Raw genomic sequence first — 24,547 nt, 5'->3', positions numbered from 1 at the left:
AAATGTCTTTAGATTTTTGACTGGGTAATATCATCTTCTTAACTGGCTTCAAAATAGGTTCTGTTTTATTTTACTATTATTAATTATTCATATGGAAAATGAAGTTAGAATTTGACCCTGATCCCTCTTCTTTTAATCCCTACCATTCTTCTTATCCTAAAATTAACATTGTTCCTAACTTAACGTCTCATATGATTCAGGCTGTAGCAACGTATATAACTTAGAATACTTTCTAAATATTTTAAAGTATCACTCAACACACACACACACATGCACAAATACACACAGATACACACACAGACACACTTCTAAATATGAAATATGAAGGACAAAAATTAGCTCTTCACATATACTGGGCTATGCTATAACCACATAAGAAGAGCTTCTCAGTGAAATTTTTTTCCCCTTTCTGGAAGTAGTGGGTTTTACAAACTTAGCAGAAAGCTGATAAAGAAATTTTTAATATATAATATATATAAATATATATATATATATTTATATATATATATATATATATACACACACACACATATATATATATTGCTAATGCTGGTTAAGTGACATGGGACATGATGCTGGTAGCTCTGTTAACTGTTTGAAACGTTTGTGCCAATATTTGGTCAGGTGTAGACTTCCAGTTTAAGCCAAAACTCCCATAACCATGGAAACTGTTCAACTGAAGTTGTGAGCAATAATATTTTTTTAAATCGTTTACTCTGTGGAGTTTCAAATATCATATACTAAGTGTAGTTTTTACAATTACTTGTTCATTTTATTAAACAATAAAAATGCGGTATTAAGATCCTTACAAAGGCATTTCCTGTACATTAGATTATGTAAGTAGCAATCAAATTTTTATAGTAGAATTTTCAGCTGACAACATGCCAACAATGTCAAAATGACTAACAATCTAAGCTTTAAAAAATGACTTCCTAATCCAATTATTTCTTATAAAGGATAGCACATTTTAAAAGTATCTTTAACATAGAAGTAAAATATATGATAGAAAGATAGGGTATACATAAATAAAATATGTTTATTCTGACAACATATACATTGTTACTTCTAATTCATATACATTGTTATTTCTAATTCATATTCTAAGTCCAGATATCAACTAACTGTACTATAAATAATATGTGTTAAAACTTTTTTCCCTTGGAGTAGGTTTTAGTTTTATACGTGGAAATTTATGTGTACAATTCCTCCAATATTAAATCTAAGATTTCTTCAGTTGACTAATACTTGAATTTTGGTGTATAAAAATTTTCATGTAAGTTATGTATCTACTAATGTTTTTAAAGAAGCTGAAACCATTTTATTTACTTAAGATAAGAACGTAATAAAATTCTTTGCCTTTCAAGGTAGTAATTAGATACAAATAGCCCCTTAAATAATAGAATCTTGTTTGTTTTCCTTATTGGGGCAACCTAACTAGTACATGCTGCTTGGAACATCAGTTAATAAAAGGTATTAAAATATTGCTGGTTTAAATTGGAATATGATGCTGGTAACACAGGTGACCAACTTGATTCCTTTTGTATTTGGAGAAATAGAAATAGATTCTGCTTTTGATGAAGTAGAAAGTGCCATCAAAAGGAAATGAAAAAGAAAAATGTCTGTTCCTTGGCCCTGACCTGTAAAATGCTTTTGTAGCATATATATAATTGTGCCACCAACTCTGAGACAGCCAGGTGAAATTCCCAACCAGAACAGTATGGGCCATAGTGCTTTTTATTAGAAATGAGTGGTATATTTAATTATCTAGACTTTAAAGTCTTCTAATATGTCTCCTATGTATTTGTATGGTCTAGAATATTACAAAGGAAGCCATAGAGAGGAAAAGAAAAAGGGAGATATTTTGCTAACATGAAAGCTGACTTTACAAAGATTTTTGAACAAGAGTTTATTACTACATCTAGAAGCTTTAGTCTTAGAACATATGTGAATAAATAGCCATTTATGAATGGTAGACAAATTTATGAAGTGAAAGCTAAATTAAAATATAGTTTTCCATTCATTGAATGTGAGAATCATTTATTTTGAACATAAACATGAAGGTTTATAATATTTTTCCCGTAGGAAATAAACTTCATTTTACATCTTCTAAATAAATATTTGTTCTGGTTAACCCTTCTTTTGCAAAACACACCACAGCTTTAGATATCTGTTTTGTTTTGCTTACAGTTCTGTGAGTCAGGACTTCAGGAAGGGCTTGTCTGGAAAGCTGGTCTTTGCTCAGTAGACTCTGAGGGGGATGGAGCTGGAGGGTCCACTTCCAACATGGCCTCTTCACTGATATGTCTGTGGCCTCAGTACTCTGTCTACTAGTGTCTGTCTGTCTGTCTCTCCCTCTCCTTCTCTCCAAGTGACAGTTCCCTCTCCAGGAATTTTTTCTGGTGGCTTGGGCTTTTCACAACATGGATGTTGTCTCAGTGTAGCTGGCTTACATGGCAGTTGGCTTCTGAGAGAGTATGTTCCAAGAGAGAAGGAGAAAAGATGCCAATTCAAGTACAAGCTGGGTTTAGAACTGGCACAGTGTTATTTCCCTATATTCTGTTGTTCAAAATAATCAGATTCAAGGAGGTGGAGAAAAAAAGACTACTCCTTCTGCTGGGAGGGATGGCATGAGTGCAATACATACGAGTATGTAGGATGGGAGATACTATTGCTGCCATTTTGAAAAATACAGTCTAACACAATGTCCAATAAATCTTTTAAAAAGCAGTGGTCTAGATGGATACTTTATGATTTACCTATTTGGGAAGCCCACATATCTCCTTGATTGGAGCATAGAGAGAGGCAGGTGAAGATAAAAGAGACTCAAAATTTAAATGTTAAAGTATAACTTTACTATACCAGATATATCTTTCTCTGTTTCGATCCTCCATCAAATTATGGCAATAATAATCATAATGATAACAAAAATAGTTTTATTTATTGAACACTTACTATGTGCCATGCAATGTACTAAGGGCCTTGCATAGATTATCTTAGAGCCCACAGCAATACTACTGCATTATATACTGTTATTATCAACGATCTTTTTTCATTCTAGTTTCATTCTGGGCTGCCAAGAATTGCTAACATGCAGCAGACATTTTTATCAATGTTGCATTTGTCTAATGTCTTTTACTTTTTTTTTTTTCAACTTGGGTATGTCAATCAGAGTGAGTTCACAAAGCAGAGTAAGATATATAGTGCTACCTTATAGACAATGTTAATAAGAAAAACAGGCATGTTTGTTTCCCATTATTATAAAATTAAAGAGCTAACACAACAGGGATAAAGAACATGAATAACAAATATACATATGCATATACATATACATACACACATATGTTGTAGGAGTGCCTGGAGAAGAAAAAAAAAAAAACAACAACATAAAATTAGAACTAAGCATTATACTTTAAGGAAATTTTCAGAAATAAAAGACTGGAAGGGCACACTACTTTTCCAGAAAAAAACAGAATAGCCTACAAGACATGTAAAATAGAATTTAAGGAAAAAGAAAAGAAATGGCTCTGGGTATACAGGCAAAAAAGACTTCTTAGGGAAAGCAGCTCAGATTGTCATCAGACTTTTCAGTGTTTTATGCAGCAAATAATGGAGAATGTTTAAGAGACTCAAAGAAAGAAATTATGAGCCAAGGATTTTTTTTCCGGCCAACCTAAACTTCATGTACAAAAGCTGCAAACACGCTTTCCTGGGCATGCAGAAACTCAGGACTATTTTTTCCCATGAGCCTTCCTGAGGAATTAACAAAATAAGACACTTCAGACCACTAAGATGACCAGAAAGACGTAAACCAAAGACTCGTGGTCAACAATAAATATATATTTATCTGTAAAACTAAGACTAAATGGACTATAAGTGAGGGAGTATAGTATAACATTGTTGTATACACTGGCAATACAGATAGAATTAGCTATCAAAAATAAGGGAAAGTATAGGAAGAATAAAGTAAATTTACTAACTGCCTTATAGGTATTAATTGAGAGGAAAAGGCATATGATTCTACATTAGATGTTCAGAGATAGGAAAGAGTGGTAGAAAAAAATGCTGCTAGTTAATTTCAATATTTTTCATAGTAGGAACAATGAACATTAGCTAAAAAGAAAAAGAGATGGGCAAGAGTTTTATATAAAGGTGTTCATATAAAGGTAATCATTTGAACAAAATACAGGCCCTTCATAATGCCAGGGAATACATAGAAAAAAAGATGTATCTTCATAGTGGAAAAACCGTGTGTGTGTGTGTGTGTGTGTGTGCACTATATGCAATGCGAATCAGTATGACATATTATAATATAAAGCATTATGACACAAACTAAGGCCAAATTTATCAATTACATCAGTATATGTAAATGAACTTAATTCAACTATAAAAACAAAATGGTCCATATTTTATATAAAATATATAAATTAGAGAAATACAGAAATGTAAAAATAAAAAAATACAAATACTCCAGACACAAATAAAAGAGTTATAATTTTGACATATAACAAATTAGTATTAAAATAAAAAAGCATTAACAGACAATGAAGGACAAAGTATAGTGCTTAAAGCTATAATTCACAATTGTAGATATGAGTTAATATTACCCAATTAATAACCCAAGAACACAAATTGATAGAGCAGAAACACAGTAGAGGAAGTGATAAATGGCAGAAACACACTAATAATAGGAGTCTTTAGCACATTTATCTCAATACAATTCAGAACAAGCAGGCAAATATTTACTAGAGGGATGAAAGACAATGTAATTAATAAGTCCATTTTTATTAGTATATAGTAAACTCTGAACTCTGATAACAAAGACTTCACCTCTTCAAGTCTACATGGAACATTCTCCAAATTGAACTATATCTTGCCACACACGTGCACCAAAAAAGAAAAAAAAATCCCCTTAATAAATTTCACTCCCTTGATTACTACAAAGAGCATTATCAGACCACAATTCAATTAACTGACATTAATAGCAACAACAATAAAAACGACTTTAAAATAAGGCTTTTAAAATCATATTATTAAATAACTCTTGGGTCAAAGGGGAAACAGAAAATGAAATAGCAGAATTTCTTCAAAATAAAAATAGTGAAAATACAACTATCAGAATCTACAGATACGGTTAAAGCAGTTTTCAGAGAAAAATGTATAGCATTAAATATCTCTATCAATAAAAACAAATGAAATAGGTACCCAATTCAAAAGGTAGAAAAAGGACTACAGAGTACCCCCAAAAGTAAAAGGAAGATATTAATTTAAAAATCCAAATAAGTGAGAAAAATGTAGAATTAATAATATATCCAAATGCCAGTTCTTTGAAAAAAATTAACAGAATAGTCAAACAGCTAGCTAACCCAGCTAAGACAAAAGGGAGAAACTACAAGTACATAAAATGATAAATGTAAGGGGTTTTAACTGTTAAAACAGAAGACTTTAAAAAAATCAATAGAGACTACTCTGTATTTGTAAACGATAGATGAAATAGATAAATTTTTCCAGAAAAATGCAGCTATCCAAAATTGGTTACGGAAGAGATTGTGTTAATAGATCAATTATTATAGACAGAAATGAAGTAGATGGTGCACAGTATGATAGTATTTATGAGTTCAGTTTGGTGATCAGACTCATGAAAACACATGATTTTAATCTAATATTACATTTATTAGATTAATGGAAAATATAGAGCTGGAGATAAAACAGTGGAGCATTTTACTCTCTTTGAAAGGCATAGCAATAATTCAGGTACACAGCGTCTACAGGAGCCAGGATACATGTGGATAACCATGACACAGAGAAGCTGCAATTCCAGTTTCATGCCAATCTTTTACACTGTTCTAGTCAAGGCCTACATTTCAATTTAAATCTCCCTCAATCCAGTGCAGTCCCATACAGCAGATGAGCAGACAGAAATTCCATATCTATCTCCATTCTGTAGTTCTAAAGAAAACAGTTCTGTGCAAATGGATTAGAGATTGTTCTCTTAGGCAGGCCTGGATTGACACAGGCCTGAAATTAACTTTTTTTTAATTGAAGCATAATTCTGTACAATATTATGTTACAAGTATATAATATAGTGATTCACAATTTCTAAAGGTTATACTCCATTTATAGTTATTATAAAATATTGGCTATACTCCCCGTGTTGTACAATACATCCTTGTAGTTTATTTTATACCTAATAGTTTGTACCTCTTATTCCCCTCCCCCTATATTGGCCCTCCCCCCTTCCCTCTCTCCACTGTAACCACTAGTTTGTTCTCTATATCTGTGAGTCTGCTTATTTTTTGTTGTATTCACTAGTTTGTTGTATTTTTTAGATTCCACATATAAGTGATGCCATACAGTGTTTATCTTTCTCTCTGACTTATTTCACTTAGCATAATGCCCTCCAAGTCCATCCATGTTGCTACAAATAGCAAAATTTTGTTCTTTTTTATGACTAACTAGTATGATTCAAACTAGTTAAGGAGCTGCACTAAAAAAGAGTTCCAGTCACAGTGGTGTCACAGGAATTCCACCAACCTTTTGACTATCAAATAATCCCAGGTATTAGACTACTTCAGAACATTGAAAAAGAAAGAAAACTTCTAAATTCATTTTATGAAGTGTGTTTAACATTGATTCACAAAACTTACAAAGCTTATATGTAAAGAGATATCTACTAACTTTGCTTATGAATATGATACAAAAATCTTAAATAAAATATAACAGTACATCAAAAAATAATACATCATGATTAAGTGCAGTTTATCCTAAGAATACAAGGGTGATTCAATAGAAGTAGATAGGAAACAATAAAATCCATCATATAAACAATACTAAGGAGAAAAATTTTGATCATTTCTATTTTGGTTATTTATTACTACAAATCAAACCACCTAAAACTCAGTGGTTAATAGTAATCATTTATTTATTTGCTCATGATTCCGCAATTTGGGCATATTTTGGTGGGGATAGCTTATCTTTACTCTGTGTGGCATCTGTTGGAACTAGAATATCCAAGATGGCTTCTTCAGTTACATGTCTTCTCATCTGGGACGTTTGGGGGCTGGCCAAACATCTCTCTTCATGTGGACTCTCCAAGTAGCTAGCTTGGGATTTCATATAATAGGACAGATTCAGAGTAGCAGGACTTCTTACACATGGTGGCTGGCTTCCCCAAAGTGAAGAAGTGGAAGCTTTCTGGCCTTTTTAATGTCATTTCTTAATGTCACTTCTACTATATTGTATAGGTCAAAGAGAGGAGTAGATTCTACCTCTTAGTGAGAGAGAGCAAAACTCATGCTATAAAATAAAAAAAGAATGCATGAGATGGGGGATATTGTTGCAACCATCTTTAGAAACATAAGTTATGACATTTAGAAATTTAAAGTAATCCTGGTAAATGATCATCAGTTTTTGAGCGTTTTGGGGAACTAGACAATTTAATTATAAAATTAAAAATGTATTTGCTTTGGAAAAAGCAAATAAGTGGGAATATCCACAAAAACCCTGAAAAAGAATAGCAGTGAGAGGGGGTAAATTTACCAGATATTAAAAGATATAGTTTCTATAATCAAGACAGTGTGGTACTAATGCACGTACAGACAAAACAACTGAGCAAAATAGAAAACAGAGGAATAGACTCAGGCATATATGGAAATTCATTATTTGATAAAGACATTATCTCAAGTCAGTGTAAAAACAAAGGTGGACTTTTAAATAAATGGTGTTGGGAATAGGCAAATGGAAAAAGTTATAAGTGGATCAACTTATCACACAGACAATTATGGTACATTCCAAGGAATTAGAGATATAAATGTTAAAACAAATTAAAAAAGAAACCATTCAAGTTCTAGAAGAAAACAACATGAATTCCTCCATAATTTGTAAGTGATTCAAAATCCATAGTCAGGAAGGGAAAGATTGATAATTTGATAACACAAATAAAACATTTGCTTGATAAAATGCACTCTAAGCAGAGTAGGATGACAAATGAAAAACTGGGAAAATATTTGCAATTCATATCACAGAGAATAGCTAAAATTCTTCATGCTTAAAGAAGAAAACAGGCCAATAATTTTAGAGAAAAATGAGGTATCAACATATAGTCCACAGAAAAGGAAATGCAAATAATCTAAACATATGAAAATATGTTCACTTAAAAAAAATAAGATAAATACAAAAAGTGTACTGAGATAGTTTCTAACCTATCAAATCAGCAAAAATCTAAAAACTCTGGAACATACTTTTTTGGCGAGTCTGTGCAGAAACTTATAAATGGTACTCTTATAAATGACAGGGAGGACGGCAAAGTATCCCAACCCCCTGAAGGAGAATTTGATAATATTTAACAAAATAAAATACTAATGCACTCTTTGACCAGGAATTCTGCACCGAGGCATTTATTCCAAAAATATACTGGCAAAAAATATGAAATGACCTATGCCCAAAGTTATAAGCAATATTTGTCCTAACAAATAACAGAGAACAACCCAAATGACCATAAGCAGCTAAGTGACTATATTATAATAGAGTACTATGCAACTAAAACAGGAGTGAAAAAGTCTCTTACTGCTATAGCATAATTCCCTGAATATAATGTAAAGTGAAAAAGCAAGGTTGAGATAAATGAGTATAGGATGCTACTATTTACAAAATAAATATAGAGCTAGCTAGCCAGATGATAGATAGATATGCTTACATTTTAAAAAAATAACAGTTAAAAAGGCAATATAAAGCTAATCTTTTTATTTAAAATGATGATCTATATAGAAGGGAGGGAATAGAACAGGATAGAGGGAACTGGGAGAGATACAAGCTAGACTTCTTTAAATCTCTAAATTGTAGATTTGACTTTAGAATTCTAAGAATATTTTCTATAATTATAAGGCAAATTTTAAAATAGCTTAAAAACTGAAATAAAATTAAATAAGTGAACCTAATTATGTATCTAGCTGGGATCATAGCTATAAAGAAGGGATGTTTTTCAAGTGTGGTAACTTTACAACACAGTAATGTGGTCATGCATCCCTACTGGATTATACCCTAAGGAAAAAAAAGATCTGCAAAAAGTCTTAAAGTTTTTTTTCAAACCATATTGTTGATGATAATGTTGGCAATTTTATTTTGAGACTCTATTTGTGATAAGCAAGTGAGTTATTGTGTTGGTGATTTTGAACCTCGGGATTTTTGTTTTGGATGAAAGGAGATTGTGGTTGTTAGGAGAGTGTACCTCACATAAGGAGTGTAATTAACTGAGGGCCCCATCAGATGGTTTTGAAACGTATTGTGCATTTGCACCCAGGCCACAACTCCCATAGGCTGCTTTCCCTCAGTGACTGAGTGTGGCAGGGATATTAAGGGCAGATCCATTTCTGGGGGCTGTAACTCTGTATTTGCTGACTTTGGTTCAAGGACATACGTAGAGCTTTGCTGAACCTTCCTTAGCATAGCAGTTGAGGTCTCTCTTTCTGTCTCCTCATTCTAATGTTGTCCCATCTTTTCTAAACTCTCTTTATCACTAAGGGTCAGACTTGCATCACAGTACTGCAACTTTTATTAAAGGGCTAACACAGGGGTTCATACAGAGGACATCAGGCAGCAAGCCTTCCTAACAGCCTTCTTTAGGTATCTTTCTCCTCAAGGTCCCACATGGGATACCCCTCTCCTCCCATACAGTGCCCCCCTCGTCTGTATACTCTTCTGCTCTGAGCACCCATATGTCCACTATTCCTGATACATGACAGACCTTACTGCCTCATACATTTGTTGAGAAATACAGTGTGGGCTTCTGCTTAGACTGCTTTTCTCTGGTGAGGAATTGCCCCCTGGAATTTCATTGTATTAAATTGTCTTCCTCTTCATATAGAATCTTTCAAAAGTTATTAACAAGAGACACACACATAAAAACTAGCTATAAATAGCATAAAGATGTTGAGCCTCAAGACCTTCAGCTTTCTAAAGCCTCATGTGCATGACAACCTCAGCGTTCTATGGAGCAATAAGGCTGATTCCCACAGATAGAGAGGAGTTTGGAGGCAAGCATTATCAAACCAGGGGTTACTTTCCTTGCCTTCTATTTTCTCACTGGCTTTCACTGTATAAATATAACCAGAAGATGAGGGAATATACTTCAAACCAGAAAAAAGATTTAGCTGCCTCCCAGAGGAGAGTAAAAGCAAAGTTATATATTAATGTGTTTACAGAACAAAAGCAAACACGTTCAGAAACTACGAGCATTTATTTTCTCTCTAAGCAACTTTTTTCTCCGCAAAGTGTGAGAACATCTTAACCTACCATATTTAAGAATTAACTAGAGAAACTTGCCAAATGTACCAAAAAAAAAAATGAGGAGTTCATTGACACTTTCTCACACAGAAGCCAAACCATTTTGTTCCCTCAAAGAAAAGCACAAATTTTCATCCAGGCAAAGTGGAGTTTGACTGATGTAAGATACCGCAGATTTTTCAGGACTCCCACTTGGGTTTTTCTCAAAATAGAAAATGAAAAGAAACAGCTGTCCAGTGTGCATGTTAGCACTTCTTGTCTTTCGTCCGTGTGCTTCTGACAGTTGAAGTTTTTTCCCAGAAATGTTGATAGCTTTACTGTACATTTGATAATTTAAAAACTCTTTCACACAGAAAAGGGTGGGGAAGGTGGTGCCATTCATCTTCTTAATGGAAATTTGATTCTCATTCCTTCTCACTAATAAATGAATCTCATTTCTCAAGTAGTCTCCTTTTCTGAAATTTATTACAATATAAATTGATGACCTCCTGGAAATTCTGTGGGAATCACAGTATATGGTATAAAAGTTCCTAAACCTTAAATGTCTCCAAATGTATTCCTGACTGATTTGACTCCTAAGGAACATTGTTTCAATTACATTTTAAGAAAAGAAAGAAAGAAAAGCCACCAAGAATAGCTTACACAAAAAGACAGAAGACTCAAAAACCACACATTGGATTTAGCTCCACGATATTTTTCCTCTTGGATCTTCAAAAAATCATCCCTCCAGTATTAAAGGTGGATTTATGCTGAAAGGAAAGGACTTGAAACTGTTCAGTGGTTGCTTTTTTCCTTGTACACAATTTATGGTATTCATTCTGGTATTCAGAGGACATACAAATCAGACATAAAAGTAGGTACATACAAAACATAAAAGTAATCAAGGAAATGCAAATTAAAGGCATGATGAGATACTAGTACAAATACACTGAGTTGCTTAATATTAAAAAGTCCTAAAATACAACATTTTGGGAATGATATGGAGCAAAGAGAACTCTCATGTTCTAGTAGTAGGAGTGTAAATTTGTTCAACCATTTTGGAAAGAAGCTGGCATTATTTTGTAAAGTTAAAGTTACAAATATCCTACAACACAGCTGTTCCATTGCTAGCTATATATCTTAGAGAAATTTATGCTCAAGACACATGTACAGGAAATTCTAGCAGCTTGTTTATAATACACCCAAACGAGAAACAACTTTGAGGTCTATGTTAATAAAAAGGATAAATAAATAATTTTATATTCATGTAAAAGAATTCAGTGAAAGTGAGGTATAGCCCCATGCATCAGCATGTATGCAAAAATGTACATCAAAAATATTAATGAAGGAAACAGTATGTTAAAAAGACACACTTCATGATCCCATTTGTAGAAAGTTCAAAAACAGGCAAATTAAACTATATTGTTTGGGGATACATACTTAAGTGATAAAAGATAATGATTATCATGAAAGTTGAAGACAGATAAGGGAAAAGCATTGGGGTGGATTTCATAAAAGTAAGAAAGTGGATACCTGTGGTGATGATGGTGGTGGGAGATGGAGTTGTGAGCAGGAAGGAGTAAGTGGGGGTCCTGGCGTGTCATCATTGTTCTATTTCTTGACTAAGTGATGAGTTACAGGGGTTGGCTTTGTCATAACGGATTAACTACGTTTTATGCTGTTTTTATGTATGTTAGTTATATTCCACACATATAAAAGTTAAAATAGTCCTATAATGCATGTATTAGTTTCATCTAAATTCACATTCAAGATAAGGAAAAGGAAGTTTTTCTCTATGCTATTTGAGGCAAATTCCTATGGTCTGGCATTTGGAGTTTTTCTGTGGTTATCTGGCTTGAAATTGTTTGCACCTTGCTAAGGATAGCTGGAGAGGAACAAATAGCTGACTGCGGAACTTAATCTAGCATATCTCAAGAGGTAAAAATTTGCTAAGTTATCCCACATGATAAAAGAAAATTTGAAATATCAAAATTGTACCAAAGAAGTGATAAGGCAAGCAAGACAATATTGCAAGAAAAAATAAAATGTGGGAAATGAGTTCTGAAGGGAGAAAGAATATGCTATGAAAAGAATAGTGTGCACCTCTCATCCCACTCCCACCCTGCCAAATTCATATGCTGAAACCCTAACCCCCAGTGGGATGGTATTTGTAGACTGGCCTTTGGCAAGTAGTTGGGTTTAGATGAGATTATGATGGTGGGGCCTTCGTGATGGGTTTAGTGCTCATATAAGAAGAGATACCAGAGAGTTTGCTCTTGTTCTCTCTCTGCCATGTGAGGACACAGTGAGAAGGCAGCCAGATGCAAACTAAAGAGAAACAGAACATGCTGGTACCCTGACCTCAGACTTCCAATGTCCAGAACTGTGATAAATAAATTTCTGTTATTGAGGCCACCCAGTCTGTGGGCATAATAAAATACTATGGTATTTTACTATGGCAGCCTGAGCTGATTAATACAGAGCAAATATACAATGACAAATTAAGGAAAGGAATGTGAAGATTTGCCAATTTAAAGATATTTATAAAACATTTTATTGGGGGAAAAATAAGATTTTTTTTCCTCCCAATTTATGTAAAGGACAAAACAAAAAGTATCATGTTGTTCTGGAAAAAATGTGCAAGATCATCACTCTCTGACAAAGCAACAGATGCCCTATGATAAAGGACTATAAAAACATATCTTCCTATTTCATACTCAAACACTCAAATGACTTATCTAAAAATTCACACATTATTTTAACTAAAATTAAATATTTTTCTTCAACTTTGCAAACAATTTTTTTCCATTTTGGCCTCTAAAAAATCAAAATTATATTATTTGAGACCATATAAATACACATACATACAAATAGTTTTGTCAGTAAACTCATCCTGGGAAATAAAACTGTTTATGAAAACTACTTTTTCATAAAAAGTGTGCTTGTTTTTAAGAAGATAATAGTATAGAGTTTTTATAATAAATTTTTTACTTATTTACTATTTTTTACTTTATTTTTTACTATACTCTCCATTTAATTTTTCCAAACTGAGTTACTAAAAATCCTTTTAAAGAAACTGAGGCACAGAGAGGTGGAATTACATATTGAAACAAGTGCTAATGAGTTGAATGTAACTTCTAGAAATATGAAATGTGAATGTGGGATATATAAGCAACATAATTAAATCATAAAGCCAGTAGCCTAATTTTTGAGGGTTAAGAATATATTTAGTCATTCATGTAGAATTATATAAATACGTTTAGCTAATGATTAAACAAGGTTGGTAAAAATTAACTCACCCATATGATTGTTACACCATTTTGAAAGTGTGGTGGAGTGTAAACAACAAAGATGGAGTATTTGCCTTTATAAAACTTATAACCCTCAGATTTTGTAACAGAACTACTTCATTTCTTGAGGAAGTAACTCCTTTTGTAATATTTACTTAAGCAAGGTTTCTCAGGTCACTGACTGTTAAATAAATCTAGTTAAGTAAGAGTAATGCACATTAAAGATTTAAGAATTCCTTACCACACACTCAGTATTACCTTTATTTTCCAATATTTCTCCTTGCTGAGAAGTTTCAGATTCTCAGATGTAGCATGTTATAATAATTGATTATTTATATAACTTTTTTTTACTCTGCTGCAAATAGCTTAGGGGTTATAGACCGTATCCTCTCTGTTCCCAATTTATATAACAAAAATACTTTTATCTTCCTCATGGAGGTTATAAGAAATGATGTAAGTCTGTGTATGTAAGACTTGAACAATATGCTCTTAATGTATTGTCAGTGTGACAGTCACATTTCTTAAGCTGATTATAAATTAATGATGCTTGGTGATTGATGATAGAGTATGATCATTTTACATTACAAGTTGTACAGCTGCTAGGGGGCTTAGAGATTATTTAGCCCATCATGAAACCCAGGTTCAGAAAAACATGATTACTTGGACTAATCAGTTGGTAAATGGATAAGAATTAAAGACTGATGTCCCATCTTATATTTCAGTTTAATTTCCATTATCTCATGCTTCCATTTAAAATACTTAACATTTTGACTGTTTAAAAAACAATTCGTTTTAATTAGATAAGTAATACAGTCTCCTGTGATATCCTCAGAATATTACGGATAAGGTTAAAGTCTAGTTTGATAACCAAACCAATCCCACAACAGCATCTTTGTTGGAAGGGTGAGCAATTTCATATGGTGTATATATCTGTTTAGATTAAGTTTAGTTAAAAATAATAGAAAAAAACAAAATGACAGTGGCTGAAACCAAATATAAGCCCTTTTTAGTCTCATATTCCAGATGTCCAGATGGTGTCAATCAAGGCTGGGTTGGTCCTCCACGGTGTCAGGGACTCTCCTTCTTTCTCTTGTTTCTCCATAACAGTGGCCTCCCACTTAAGTCAAGATGGCAGCTGGAGCTACAATCATTATATGGCATTCCAACTACAGGCAAAATGGCACCCACCCCCTTTAAGTACAGAAGTTGTATGTAATTTTCACTTGGATACCATTGTGCAAAAATTAGTCATATGGGCATAAGTAGCTGCAAAAAAAGCCTAGAAAATGTAGTCTTTATTCCAGGAAGCTACATGCTCAGGTGAGAAACGGGGTTTTATTTTTATGGAAAAAGGGAAAACAGTGTGGGTCAAATTAAGTGTCCAGGGACAGCAAAAATTCTACTGCAATTATTTCCTTTTCCTGCCCTGCCCAGATACCTGCTAAAAACCTCAGCTGTTTGCAAGTGAGCTAGGCCTGGCAGAGTATTAGGAGTTCCTTCCCTGCTAATGAATGGTACCTAGAAATCTATTCTTCTGATTTTCATGTCTGATAAACTTGGGAATAATTTTGATCTTCCTTGGCACTCTCATAAACATCTACTCCCAGGAACAATAACAACAATGCAACAAAACAGTAAGTTGAAAAATATGTGATAAAATGAACAACTCACCAAATGATACTATATATGCTTTTATGGGTACACAAGTGTATACGTAAGCAATAGACAATAACCTTGAAGGATGCATGCAGAAATGATAATGATGGTTACCTTTCGTGTTTTGAGGCTGGGATTGGTGATCAAATTGGACTTTAACGTATCTGTAATGGTCTAAAGATTTACAGCAAAGTAAGATGTATTTGGGGAGGTGGGAGGAGTGGGGAGTAGACTTACTATATGGAAACCTTTAGGAGCTCTGCAGTATCTTAGCTAGATAACCATCATGTCAATTATAGGTTTTGGTTGTGAGCAATAGAAAGCAATTCTAATGAACTAAATAAAAAATGAGATTTATTGGGGGAGCACTGGTTATCATAGATTTGAAGAAAAAGTTGAATGATGAGGTTATGTAGTAGGAATTAAGGACACTCACTACAATTCCAGTTGCTTTTCATCCTTGTGTCTCTGTTTATGATGTACGTTCTCTTGAGGTTAAGTGATATTGGTTAAGCTTGAGGTATATTCATTCGCTGGGGTTTAGGAGTTAAGAGTTGTGAGTGGGTACCTTAAATGACTCTGTTACCAAAGCATAGAATGTGGGAGGGACCATTTTCCAAATAAAAATTAGGTTCTGTTATCAAAAGTGGGAAGGGATGTCAGGGAGGCAAAACCAACAGGTGTCTATGACTATCAGAGAAGACCACATACCAAAGTCTATTTCATTCCTTCAACCATTATTTTTAGAAGTTTTGTGGGTCTGTGGGAAAATATTCTTCTTTGGAGCTAAGATTAGTGAACTTAATTTCCAAAAGCATTTTTATTTGGTTAAATTACAATGAACCACTTTATTTAACACATTTTGTATACCTTTAAATTTTACTCAGAAATTGTTTTCTTTATTGCTCTTGTTTACTGAGCTATGTACTCTCAGCCTTTGTTTGCTTATGCTATAGAAGCAAGGGGTACCTAGGATACTGTTTACAGATATTTGCTACTCTTCCCTGGGCAGTATTATACTTTTCCATCCCATTGATTTCAGGCATGGCACTTGCTTTGGCCAATCAAATGTGAGTGGACATGACATGAGTCTCTTACAAGCAGATGCTCTAAGAGCCAGCGTGTGACCATGTTCCCTCTGCACAATAACCACAGAGGTTTCAAATAGAGGCTATTTCATGAGCCTCCCAGTTCATCCCTTCAAGATGAAGAGCCACAATCAACCTGCTATTGATGCATAGCATTATTGATAAATAATCCTTTGTAATTATAAACCACAGACATTTGGGCCACTAGTTACTATAGCATAACCTAACCAGTCCCGATTGATAAACTTGTAAAACTAATTCTCTGTTCAAACTTCACAAAGAATTTCTAACTCGTTCTGATTTTAAATATAGACCATAAGCAGGAAATTAGGTAGAAACTGACCAGTGATGAAAAGATTAACCTGTGAGCAATAGAGAAACAATGCATGTTTTCTGGGCAAGCTTCTGACAAAATAAATTTGATATTTTGGAGATTTATTTTCAGAGCAGTGCATAAGTGTATTATAATATGAAAGACTCACTTTTGAATAGCACAATAAATTGAGAAATTTCTCAAACTTCTGATTCTCTGCATTGGTACCAATGAGTAGTTAATGTATATTTAGATATTTTGATTATTAGTTGATATTGATACTATAAGCCAAGGCACATAAAACTAGAAAAGGAAAAGCTGACAAGCTGTGATCAACTTAACGAGTTGAATTTATAGTTCAACAAAATTATCAGTAGGTTACATATTGTACATGCCTATATTGATTTAAAGAAACCTGGTAGTAATCTCTCTTTAACTCTTTACAAAAAGAAACCACCAGGTCTATTTCCCTCTTAAATATTTCCTTAATCTATCCTCTCTTATTCTTACCAGCACTGCTTTAACTCAGGTCTTCATCATCTCTTACTAAAGCCCCCTAATTAATCTTTCCAGTGTGGCTCTCCTCCAGCCTATGTTTATCACAATGCCTGGATACTACTACTGAAACACAAAATTGACCATCTTATTTCCTTGCATACGACCCTTGTGGTTAAATATCTCCTAGAAGATAAGGCTCAAGCTGCTTAATGTAGCATACAAGGCCTTCCTGGTAAGGCAGCATGGCCTAGTGGTTATGAGAATGAGTTTTAGAACTAGACTGCCTGAGTTTGAAAACAGGTCTGCTCCGATTAGCTGAATGGCCTTAACTAAATATTTATAACAGTATGTCTGTAAAAATGTTAGCTTTTATTAATATTGTATGGTTTCTCCTTCACTTCCTGTGCTTACTTTCTGACTGTTTTGCAGTTACCCAAGGGCACCTGGCAGTGTTTCATCTCTGTTCTTTAATTCCTTTGAAGTTACTCATAACTCTTTCCTTCTCCCATCACCGTCAGCCCCAAACTGGCTAATGCTGTCTCATCTTTTAACATTTAGTTCAATGATGGCTTTAAAACTTATTAAGTGACTTATTTATCTCTTGTAAAAATAAAATACAGTGTGTGTGTGAAAAATTAAAAAAAAAAAGATTAAGTGACTTTTCCCTGAATAGGTAAGGTATTTCTCTTATGATTCAATATCCATCCATATCTCTATTATTACACTTATCACATGGTATGATATTATAATGTTCCTGTATCTGTTCACCTCCATGATACCACAGGCAACTTGAAAGCAGGAATTATGTCTCATTCATCTTTGTCCCTAGTACAGTTCCTGGTACATAATAGACATGCAATAGAAATGTTTGTTGAATATATAGAACATTGCTAAATAAAGAAATGCTTATTATTTCACAAATCACTCTTGAACTCACTCTTTATTTTGTGGTTCAGTGTTGCTTGATCAAGATCGCTGTGATAAATTTTCTTTAAAATTTATTTGCAGAGAAAGTCATTTCTCTCTTAAATTCTTAATGCTTTCTTTTATCTGGCAAAGATAACCTAGTTTCCTGTCTTGCCTTGATTATCTCCACTCATAAAACTTAAACAGTGCTCTGTTCCAGCAACTGAATTGGCTTAAGTGGCTAATATTTTAGTTTTCTTATATTAAATTAATAAATTATACTTAAATTACAGGCAATTTAAAATTATTTTTTGTAGTGAGGGGAATAAATATATTGAATTTTCATGGCATGATAAAAAGAATAATATGGGCACATAAATGGAATTAACTGTATCTGGTGTGAGTATTGATATTATTTATAAACTTGATTCCAATTATTTGTAAATAAAGACTGTATAACTGAAATTAAATTGAATAATCTAATTGATTATAGTAATTGTGTATGGTTTATAATGATTTCATATAATATGTATATATAGTTTTAGTGTTAAAGGGATTGTCACTTGGAATAAAGAAGCATTGTATTTTGTACCCAGAGTATTTTCAACATATTTGTTTATCTAATATATTATAACTGATTACTTGCTTTTTATAGGACATTAGCAAGTGCTGGTAAAGACATACATGATAATTTTCTGAAGGCTCTGGCAGTGAGAGAAGAAGACAATCGCAGTGGAATAGTAAGTGTGAGTACATTTCATTCAAAGGCTAAAAATGTATACCTTAAAGGCACAGTTAGTATATAATGTATAGTTAGTTAAGAATATAACTTTTACTACTGTCTCTGAAAGGTAATTCATGAGGGATGTAATATAGCTCTTTATTATTTATATATTATAAGAATATATGTAGAAAAAATTTTATTCCAATTTACATCTGTAGAAGTAGCCAAATGGTGAAAAATATTAGTAGTATTCTATGTATTTGCTGTGAAGAAAATGTCTGTATTTGGTAGACTGGTTGTCATCTCCAACTCTGTGCTACTCCTGTGTTGAAACTTCATGCTTCTTTTCAACCCAAGCTCCTACTACACTTCTCCAAATCATGTCATCCACTCATCCCCAAGGTTTTCCCCACCTACCTGATTCGCGCTACCTACAGAAGATAGAGTCTGCCCTATAGTCGTCCTATCTGAGGAGGTGTGATAGAAACCACATAATGGAGAGATATGATTTTGAATCATACAAGGAGAGCATGCTCTTGCTTTATTAAAATATGTGCTAGATCAAATGTTTAAAATTGCTAATATTATTTGGAATATTTGCTTTCATGCTTTGCTAATATAATATTGGTGATAACAGTCTTCTGTAAGTCTCAAACTGTTCCAAGTTAAGGATAAAAATAGACAAATATTCATGCTGAAACTGTAATAGTGAATTACAGAAAAATAATCAGAAGTAGTACAATGAAAAATTTTGAGCAACAGATAACTATGTTATAAGGATGTCTATTTTTACCAAAGTTTTCTCAATAAAAAAATTGGCATTTTTCTCACTATCATGTCCCTTGAAAATTTCACATGCAGATAAAATCCTCAGTGTTCTTCTGAAAGAAAAAAAAATCATGCTTTCGTTAGAGAATTGTATAGAATGATCCTGGACTTGAAAGCAGGGAAAGTTTCTTGGTGGAAGTGGGCTGAGTGAGGTTGGAAATATGGGTGGGGACTAGACTTAGAGGACTTTGTCAATCACAACAGAAAAGTTTGGAATTTATCTGATCATTAATAGAAGGAGCAGCTAGAGAGGTAGGAAGAAAGGCAGAAAAATGTGGTAACATAGGAATCCATGGTAAGGACTTTCAAGAAGGAACAAACGATCATCAGTGAACAAGCAGGATAAGAACTGAAAAGGGATCTGTTGTATTTGGGAACATGCACATTTAAAAGAAAAGAAAATTGGCAGAACAAATTCCATTCATAGGAAGGATAGAAATAAGTTTTCTTAGGTTTGAAAAAAAAAATGGCCCATGGTTAAACAGTATCATCAACAAACACAAACAGCGTTAGATACACTAGACCCATGTTTTTCTTTTTACTGCAGTGGTGTACTTCCTCTCAAAAATGTCTTTTTAACCTTTCTATCCTATTGGTATTTCCTTTAACAATAAATGATGGTCTCATCCACTCATTTACCCACATCAAAAGTATGTCAGTTATAATAAACTTTCTTTTTTGAAAGTCTTTATTGAATTTGTTACAATATTGCTTCTGTTTTTTATGTTTTGGTTTTTTGGCCACGAGGCACATGGGATCTAGCTCCCTGACCAGGGGTCGAACCTGCACCCCCTGCATTGGAGGTGAAGTCTTAACCACTGGCCTGCTGGGGAAGTCCCATAATAAACTCTTTATTCTCTTTCACCCATGTTAAATGAGCCACTAAGTTCTTCTAAATGTGTCAAATCGCTTCACTTTTCACCATCTCAAATATCATTTATCTACATTCAAACGCCCATCATATCTTAAATAGATTACTCTAACAGCCTCCTAAATGATACACCTGTGTATTTTCTTGGCCGACTCCCATCCATTTTCCAATCAATCAACATATATTTCTTGTGTACCTGCTCAAGCCTGAAACTGTTTTAGTCGCTGGGACACTGGGCCACTGCATCTATGACCTTAAAGTGTTTATATTTTAGAGAGGGAGATAAAAAATTAGTAAACAAAATAAAAATGGAACAATTAATTTCAGCTCTGTGTAGGTGCTATGAAGAACATAGAATTAGAATATGGAATATAGAGAGATTGAATAGACAGTGGTCGGTTGCTTTATCTACTGTATACAGGAAAAATTACTTTAAGGAGGTGATACCTGTTGAGACTTGAATGAAATGAGGAAGATAGCCATGGAATTTGAAGGGTGAGATACCCCAAAGAGATAAATATTTGAGAGGGAGAGATATCCCAAGAAGAAGGAACATGTATTAAAATCTCCTGAGATAACAGCAATCATGGCATATTCAAGAGATGGTAAGAAGACCAGAGTGGCTGGAAGGCAGCTATTGAAGGGAAGTAGAAAGACAGATGAAATCAGAGAGGAGGTCAGCAGCCAGATCATGTAGGTTTTAAGGAATTTTGATTTCATTCTTTTTTAATTTTTATATGTATTCTTTTATTATTGTGATAGAAAGTTGATGGACAGATGATCTTTAGCAGAGAAGTGACCTGATCTGGTTTACACTTTAGAAAGATTGATCTCATTGTTGCTGTGTGGGGTAGAAGAATGTGGTGAAGAAGTCTAGAGCCAGAAGCAAGGAGATAAGTTAGGGAGCTCTTGTAATCAACCAGCAGGAGATGAAACTCTCAAAACAGCATGGTTGTAGTTGAGATGGAGGGAAGTTACTGAATTGTGTCTATGTTTTGGAGGCAAAGCAGACAGGACTCACTGATGGATTGGATGTGGAATATTAAAAAGAGGAAATTAGGATGACTTCTAGGTTTTTAGTTTGAACAGGTGGGGATGATGGTGGCACTTACTGTGACAGGAAAAGTTATTTCAGGAATCAATAATGAAATAGCTCTGTTTGGGCTATATTAATTTTGTGATGCCTATTAAATATCCAAGTGGAGAAGTTGATTGGTTATTTACATATATTGGTTTCGAACTTGGGAGAAGTTTTGGCTAGGATATAAATCTGAAAGCTATCAACATCTAAATGGTACATAAAGCCATGGGCTTGCAAAAGTTTACCAGGCAGAGAGTGTGGGTAGAAAGAGTGAGGCTCTATGACAGATTTTTAGTACACTCCAACATTTAGAGATCTGAAATGTGTGAAAGAACTAGCTAAGGAACCTGAGAAGTAACAGAAAGGAGAAAAATCAGGTGAGAGCCATGCTATAGACATGGGAAAAGAAAAAAAAAATTCAAAGGCAGGAATGCTCACCATGTCAAATGCTGCTGAGAGGTTAAATAAGATGATCTATTAGTTTCTCATGGCTGCCATAACAAGTTATCACAAACTGAGTGGCTTGAAACAACAGAAATTTGTTCTCTCACAGTTCTTCTGGAGGCCAGAAGTCTGAAATCAAGGTGTCAGCAGAACCATTCTGAAGCGTCTAGGGGAGACTCTATTCCATGCCTTTCCCTTAGCTTCTGGTGTGTCTGAGAGTCATTGGTGTTCTTTGGTTTGTAGAGACATCACTCTAACCTCTGCCTCCATCATCACATGGCATTCTCCTTATGTATCTGTGTCTCTGTCTTCTTTTCTTATAAAGACACCAGTCATTTGATTAGCTCCCCCTCCCCTGGTTGAATACCACTTAATATTAATTCCATTACACCTACAAAGAGCCTATTTCCAAATAAGGTTATTTTCACAGGTACCAAGTGTTAAGATCTCAACATATCTTTTTGGGGGGGACATACAGATGATGAAAAGTTTGCTATTGTTTTTGGCTAGGTAAGTATCATTGAGTATGTTGATGAGGGCTGTTTCAGTGGAGGGCTGTGGTTAAATGTCTCGTTGGAGTATGTATAGAAAAGAAGAAAGTGTGAAAGTGAAGATAAGGAGGTCAACTGTTTTTGAGGATTTTTGCAGTGAAGTCTAACATAGACCTTGAATGACAGTTGGTACAGGGCTGGGGGTCTAGGAAATTTGTTTTAAGATGGATAATATTAACCAAGTTTATGTTAACAGGAATGACCCAGTAGAGAGAGGGATATTGATGGCACAGTGGACAAAGGGGATCTTTGCTGGGGTTCAGAGCACCAGGAAAGGGTTTGTCTCTGAGAGAGGCAGAACCCACTAGCAGGAGGGAAGAAATAGTATATAGGCACATCTGCTAAATAGGTTGGTGGATTTAGATTTGGGAAGATGAGATAGCTCTGCTGTGAGTTTATCTATTTTATTCTACATTGCTGCTCCAAATGACCTTTAATTACATCGCTATGTTTTTTTTTCCCCTTAGAAAGTATCATAAATTTAACTTTTTTTTGAGTCATTTAATGTTGGGTAGGTTGTCATTGATTTGGAAACAAGCGTCTTTTTTAGATTCATAGCTTGTTTGCTGACTTTGAAAATAACATCTGGTCATTTATTTGGGCCTTTGAATTTGTGATACTATTATAATCAGCAGACTACATATCATTGTATCAAGGGTGGCATTTAAGGCTTAATTTTCTATGTCATAGTCTTGTCTTAATGAAGACTCCAAATAGTTTTAGAGCAAACAATTTACAACAGAATACAACATATTTTAGAAAGATCTAATTATTAGGATCATGGGCTTACTTTAAAAGCCATTTACTAACTGGATATGCTTTTTAAAAAGTAGTCCTATAAAATATACAATATTCATGAGATTTGAATCTATATTAATTTACTGTCAGCAGAAATTACATGTGAATTTTATGAGGTCTGAACTCTCTGAGGGAAATGACTATTTCCTGAGCATTGAGATTTCTCTACATCATGTGTAGGGTCAAAATAAATGGAGAACTTCAAGCCAGAGGCACATTTGCTACTCTTTTTGTTTCATCTTATTGAAAGTACATACGAGAAAAAATTATGTTAGAGTTTTAGAACTGACGTAGTTGACTTGACCTGCATGGCCTAATAAGGTTTGAAGGCTAATTTCATAGCAATTTTCCTAGGCAATTTTCTTTAAATGTAGCTAGGAAGTTAGAAGAAGATTAGCTTTACTTTCCCACACTCATAACTTTTTATTTTATTTTTAAATTGGTGAAGCCAGGTTTCAAATGCTATTTAGTGTAATTGGATCTTGTTCTGAGTGTCCTCTTTCTCCCTCTGGTCAACTAATTGCAAATGTGATTTATTAGTTTTCTCCACTTAGGCTTTGAATTTACTCTGCTATAGAGCCTGGAGCTTAGGAAAACAGCACTCCTCTCTGTCCCCCCATCTCCAGGGGCCTCCACCCTAATATTTTCAATGTGTAAGTTATAGGATTATTTGCTTATTATATACATTTATACCATTCCCACAAAGCTGCTGCTTGGGTGTGTAGTCTTGGGCTATGCCCTGGGAGAGAATAGGGTTTTATGAAAATTAGAAATTTATATAGCTGCTATTTAAAGAATAAAAATTCTTGAAAATGTACTTCCTTTAAAGCTTTCAGTGGCTCAGTGGGTCAGATGTTCTACATATAGATATTGTTTAGATAAGTCTCTTTTTTAAGAAGCTTGTAGTAAGCCAGAGGTAATTCAATTTAATTCAAGAATTAGTATTATTTCATAATTGCCTCTGAATTTTTTATATAATGTATACAAAATAATGTGTATGTATAATATATGAATATGTATATATACACATATATACACACATATACAAGCACTATATATAAGCATATATATATATATATATATATATGTATGTATAAGCACACATTTCTTTTTTTACATCTTTTCCAAAATACTCTGTTTTAAATTACTATGATGCTCCATGCATTTTGTTTAGACAAAACATTGAGGCTTATGTGTAATTCATGTACAAAAATGTTTGAAAGGATTAATTGTGTAGTACTT

General features: G+C 33.8%; 1 protein-coding gene across 2 annotated transcripts in view; it reads left to right on the top strand.

The window, feature by feature from the left end:
- The window catches only part of CFAP299 (cilia and flagella associated protein 299), a gene marked incomplete at its 5' end in the record, with an annotated part of 640,567 nt that overhangs the window by 231,645 nt on the left and 384,375 nt on the right, over positions 1 to 24,547 (top strand). For both annotated transcript variants that reach the window (XM_082645145.1, XM_082645144.1), the window contains one exon: positions 18,664 to 18,754. In XM_082645145.1, coding sequence (XP_082501271.1) covers positions 18,664 to 18,754 — 91 coding nt within the window. The remainder of the gene's footprint in view (positions 1 to 18,663; positions 18,755 to 24,547) is intronic.

The sequence above is a fragment of the Mesoplodon mirus genome (genome assembly GCF_964341445.2).
Source record: "Mesoplodon mirus genome assembly, chromosome: 2".
Taxonomy (NCBI): domain Eukaryota; kingdom Metazoa; phylum Chordata; class Mammalia; order Artiodactyla; family Ziphiidae; genus Mesoplodon; species Mesoplodon mirus.
This window is presented reverse-complemented; position numbering and strand designations above follow the sequence as displayed.